The following is a 5,766-nucleotide window of genomic DNA, read 5'->3' as shown; positions in this document are numbered from 1 at the left end:
GTATTTATTTTTATCACAAGAGCGCTTGGAAAACTTGACTCATTATTTCAGCCACCTCACCCCTCACTGTCGTTGCACCCGGTTCAGGCTTCAGCCCTGTTTTTGCTCAGCGTTTTGTTCAAAGGCGTCAGCTGTGAATACAGCGTTGGGGGGGGGGGGAGCTGCTAACTTGCGCAAGCGCTCTCAGGCAGCCTCCGAGCCCGCGGGCGCAGGCGCGCTTACTGCCGACAGAGCGCTTCAGCCGCTTCCCTCGAGCCCGCAGTGCGCAAGCGCGCGACATCTCCGTTTCCCTCCCTCAGCCCCTTCCCCCCTCCCCCCCCCGCCCCGGCCTCCTTTCCCCTTCACGAAGCCGGCTCCGGGGCGCGCTCACCCCTGTGAGGAGGCCGGAGGTCGGACTCAGGAGGCTCCCTCTCCACTCCCGGAAGATCATGTACCAGCCCAGCCGGGGTGCGGCCCGGCGTCTCGGCCCTTGCCTCCGCGCCTACCAGGCTCGACCCCAGGTGAGAGCGGAGCAGAAGCGGGAGGGAGGAGAGGGGGCGGGGAGAGACCCTCCTCAGAGCCGGTGCGTGGGGCGGAGCGCGCGCTGGGTTCCGCGCAGGCGCAGAGACACCCGCCGCCCCTTCCCACCTGTGCTCTGCAGCGCGTGGACGGGCTAGGGGTCGCGGGAGCGGGCGGGAGGCGCTGCCGGGCCTGGCGCGTAAGGACTTCGGTCCTCCCAGGTTTGAGGGCGGACAGGCGGGGTCAAGGCCAGGCAGCGGGGCGCGTCTGCGTTGCGCCCGACTCTCCGCGGTTACCTGTGCCTAGAGGTGATTTGAAGGGCAGGGGCGGAGAGATTCGCAGCCCGGCCGCGGCGCCGTCCCGGAGTTCCTCGGCCCAGACCAGACCCGCAGGGCGCCCTCAGCAGCCCGCGCGTCTTGCACTCGGAGAGCGGTCCTGGCAGGAAGGCCGGCCAGTGTCCACCCGCTTCGGGCCCCTGCGCCGGGGCTGGCAAGATGGCCACGCCCCCAGCAGAGACGGCGCCTCTGGGACACCGTTGGGGACCGAGGTACCCGAGCGGGCCGCCCGCCTTCCCTGGAGTGAGACGGTCCCCTGGGTGGTTCCTTGGGCGCGGAGGGACTCGGGTGAGGCCTGACTTTGGGTGACCTCCCGTTGCAGTTTCAACGTCGGTAAACCCAGGAGAATGAAGGCCAGCCTTTAACTGTCTCCTGAGGTTGTGTCTGTCGTTAAAGGGGCCCAAAATGATAATAGCTTCCATTTATGTACTGCTTTCTAGGTCGCTACGTTTTGTTTACATTCATTATTTCATATAGGCCTCATAACTCAGTGAGGTTTTATTGTCCTGGTTTATAGGACATTTGTAGGAAGCGGAGGCATAGGGAATGAGAATGCCTAAAGTACATGATAGAACTAGAATTCAGATTCCTAGCTTCAGCTGGATATTCTTTTTTCTCTGTACATTTGCCTCGCACACTTAATCATGGAGACGTACAGGCCACAGCATTTAATCCACAGTACAATAAAACCTGTTATTCGTTCGCTCATCAAGTATGTATTACATGATTCTTGAGATAAGAGAGGTGAAACTGCCCCCCGTTTTGGAATCTTTTTTTTTTGAAACGGAGTCTCGCTCTGTCAACCAGGCTGAAGTGCAGTGGCACCATCTCGGCTCACTGAAACCTCCGCCTCCTGGGTTCAAGCGATTCTTCTGCCTCAGCCTCCCGAGTAGCTGGGACTACAGGCACAAGCCACCACACCCGGCTAATTTTTTTGTGTTTTTAATAGAGACGGGGGTGTCACCATATTGGCCAGGCTGGTCTCGAACTCCTAGACCTCGTGATCTGCCCGCCTCGGCCTCCCAAAGTGCTGGGATTACAGGTGTGAGCCACCGCGCCCGGTCCAGTGTTGGAATCAAGGAATTCTGGCCAGTCGCGGTGGATCACGAGGTCGAGAGATGAAAACCATCCTGGTCAACATGGTGAAACCCCATCTCTACTGAAAATACAAAAACTAGCTGGGGGTGGTGGCGCTTGCCTGTAGTCCCAGCTACTCGGGAGGCTGAGGCAGGAGAATCACTTGAACCCGGGAGACAGAGGTTGCAGTGAGCTGAGATCGCGCCACTGCACTCCAGCCTGGCGACAGAGCGAGACTCCATCTCAAAATAATAAAATGGTTTCCTCCTGTTTTCAGTAGAGATGGAGATGAATCCATCCCTTTTTTCCTATAGTAATTCCATCCATTCTGTCAGGAGGAATAGGTATTGGAAGCCTGTTGAGCATCCAAGGGATGAAGGGGTGTTAGGCAAGTGGATTCTTATCTTTTTCCCTTTTGTTCTGTCTCCTTAGGACCAGCTTTATCCAGGGACTCTACCATTCCCACCCCTTTGGCCCCACTCCACGACAACCACTTCCCCATCTTCTCCTCTACTCTGGTCTCCCCTGCCCCCGCGCCTTCCCACCCAGCGTCCTCCCCAGGTTCCCCCACTACCTCTCCCTCAGATCCAGGCCCTCAGCTCAGCATGGGTGGTTCTCCCTCCAGGAAAGGGGGAGGAGGGACCAGGACCTGAGTTGCATAGCGGCTGCCTGGACGGGCTTAGAAGCCTTTTTGAGGGACCTCCCTGCCCCTATCCTGGGGCTTGGATACCTTTCCAAGTCCCTGGAACTGCCCACCCTTCCCCTGCCACCCCGTCAGGAGATCCTAGTATGGAGGAACATCTGTCTGTCATGTATGAGAGACTGAGACAAGAGGTAAGTCAGTGCAAAAGTGGCCGTCATCTACAGTGGGAAGGGATGTCAGTAATCCTTGGAGGTAGGGGGTTAGTCAACTGGATTCTTTTTTGGAACCATGAGGCAGGCATAGAAATGTATTATAAACGTTTTCCTGAGAAAATGATGTTCCAGCCAGGCACGGTAACTCGAAGTGCTGTAATCCCAGCACTTTTGGAGGCTGAGGCAGGTGGATCATCTGAGGTCAGGAGTTCAAGACCAGCCTGGCCAACATGGTGAAACCACATCTCTACTAAGAATACAAAAATCAGCCAGGCATGGTGGCAGACACGTGTAATCCCAACTACTCAGGAGGCTGAGGCAGGAGAATCACTTGAACCCAGGAGATGCAGTGAGCTGAGATAGCACCATTGTACTCCAGTCTGGGCAACAGAGTGAGACTCTGTCTCAAAAAAAAAAAGAAAAAAAAGAAAAAGAAAATGTTCCTCATTTTGGGTTAAGGGAGGTTAATCATGGGATGAGATCTTTCACTCCAAGACAGGAGTAAGGAGGCCTTAAAAATAGAAAACTGGGCCTGGCACAGTGGCTCACACTTATAATCCTAGCACTTTGGGAGGCCGAGGCAGGCAGATCACGAGGTCAGGAGTTCAAGACCAGCCTGGCCAACACAGTGAAACCCCATCTCTACTGAAAATACAAAAATTAGCAGCTGGGCACGGCAGGTGCCTGTAATCCCAGCTACTTGGGAGGCTAAGGGAGGAGAATCGCTTAAACCTGGGAGGCAGAGGTTGCAGTGAGCCAAGATCACACCACTGCACTCCAGCCTGGGTGACAGAGCTACACTCCATCTCAAAAAAAAAAAAGAAAAAATAGAAAACTGAAAAATAGGATTATCTTTTCTTTCCCACTGGGTTGATGCCATCTTCTTCCACCTAGCTTCCCAAGCTCTTCCTTCAGTCCCACGACTACAGTCTGTATTCCTTGGATGTGGAATTCATCAATGAGATCCTCAACATACGTACCAAGTGAGAATTGGGGCACAGGTAGGGCCTTGGGGAGGAAAAGCACCCAAAGCTATACACAAGACCTTTTCCACTTCCCAGAGAAGTTCCTAGATTGCTTCTCACGGCTCTTCCCCATTTCTTAGACAGAAGCCAGTTTGTTTTTCTAATTCTGCCATCATGAGATTTATTTCCCATCCCTTCTTCACAGGGGCCGGATATGGTACATTCTTTCACTGACCCTCTGCCGTTTCCTGGCCTGGAATTACTTTACACAGCTTCGTTTGGAGGTTCTACAACTGACCCGCCACCCTGAGAATTGGACCCTGCAAGCACGGTGGCGGCTCGTAGGGCTGCCTGTCCACTTGCTCTTTCTGCGGTTCTACAAGCGTGACAAAGACGAGCTTTACCGGTAAGAGAGAAATGAGAAAGGACCCAAACTATAATCAGTTCCCTCTTTTTTTGTCTTTTGAAATGGAGTCTCACTCTGTCACCCAGGATGGAGTGCAGTGGCGTGATCTCAGCTCACTGCAGCCTCTACCTCCCGGGTTCCGGCGATTCTCCGGCCTTAGGCTCCTGGGTAGCTAGGATTACTGGCGCACCACCACACCTGGCTAATTTTTGTATTTTTAGTAGATACGGGGTATCACCATGTTGGCTGGCTGGTCTCGAACTCCTGACCTCAGGTGATCTGCCTGCCTTAGCCTCCCAAAGTGCTGAGATTACAGATGATCTAGTCTCCCAGACAACCCTTGACCTATCCTGACTTGACTGTATAAGGACAGGGATCTTGTTTAGTTTATGTTAATGTTAAAAAAAAAAAATAACAGAGGCTCAGTATATTAGAAAAACATCTGAGCTTCAGTTTCTTCCTATACAGTACCTAGGATATGGTAGGTACTCAAATACTTACTGAACAGGCTGGGTGTGGTGGCTCACGCCTGTAATGCTAGCTAGCACTTTGGGAGGCCGAGGCAGGCGGATCACTTGAGGTAAGGAGTTGGAGAACTGCCTGGCCAACATGGTAAAACCCAAAAAATACAAAAATTAGCCAGGTGTGTGGTGTGCACCTGTAGTTCCAGGTACTTGGGAGGCTGAGATGGGAGAATTACTTGAACCCGGGAGGCGGAAGTTGCAGTGAGCCGTGATCACATTACTGCACTCCAGCCTGGGTGAGAGTGAAACCGTCTCACCAAAAAAAAAAAAAAAAAGTACTGAACAAATGAAAAGTCCTGTCTCTTATGTTGAGCCTTACAACCTGGTAAATTTCTGCCTGGGAGTAGAATCGCAATAAAATGTTAGGCTCAGCCACAAACATTGGATATAAGTTTTTAACAGCAGTTCCCAAACTGCTGCATGGTAGAAATGCCCAAGGATCGTTAAAAAATATTGATGCCAAACACTGATTTAATTGAGACGGGACAACCTAAGCACTGAGATGTTTGTAAGTTGCCCAGGTGATCTAATATGTAGCAGAATTTAGAGACTACACGTTTAAACAAATGCTTGAATTCAGCTTTGGGACCAGTCACCTTCTCCCTCAGTAAGCCTCCCTGTATTCCCCAGGACCTATGATGCCTACTCCACTTTCTACCTGAATTCCAGTGGCCTCATTTGTCGCCATCGTCTAGATAAAGTGAGTCCTAGGTAGGGCTGGGTAGGGTGAAGGGTAGAACATCTGTGTGCCTCCCGCAACTGGCATTAACCTTTCTCCTTGCAGTTGATGCCTTCACACTCACCTCCAACGCCTGTGAAGAAGCTGCTAGTGGGAGCCCTGGTGGCCCTGGGGCTGTCAGAGCCAGAACCTGACTTAAACCTGTGTTCCAAGCCCTGATCCTTGACCTTTGAGTGGGGGCAGCACTGAAGACTGCTAAGCCCAAGAGAAGGAGGTGGAGGCAGCCAAGAATCTCAGGAGCCAGCTTCCTCTCTTTTCTCTCCTGCCTTCCTTTCCATCTCATGCTGTGTAAAGCTGCTCTGTAATTTAACTTGTAAATAATAAAGTTTAACTGACTATATGAGATAGAATTTCATGTATCACTTTC

General features: G+C 52.4%; 1 protein-coding gene across 1 annotated transcript; it reads left to right on the top strand.

The window, feature by feature from the left end:
• Positions 1–270: 270 nt before the first annotated feature.
• On the top strand, positions 271–5,749 carry LOC112623032 (uncharacterized protein C6orf136-like). Its single transcript, XM_025383191.1, is given in 7 exon segments — positions 271–503; positions 506–1,045; positions 2,343–2,744; positions 3,660–3,748; positions 3,936–4,136; positions 5,291–5,360; positions 5,445–5,749. Coding segments are annotated over 7 exon segments (1,491 nt in total). The 5' UTR covers positions 271–428; the 3' UTR covers positions 5,559–5,749.
• The last annotated feature ends 17 nt before the right edge of the window (positions 5,750–5,766 follow it).

This window comes from Theropithecus gelada, chromosome 4, assembly GCF_003255815.1.
Source record: "Theropithecus gelada isolate Dixy chromosome 4, Tgel_1.0, whole genome shotgun sequence".
Lineage (NCBI taxonomy): Eukaryota > Metazoa > Chordata > Mammalia > Primates > Cercopithecidae > Theropithecus > Theropithecus gelada.
The sequence above is the reverse complement of the archived record's forward strand: the minus strand, read 5'-3'. Positions and strand labels throughout refer to the sequence as shown.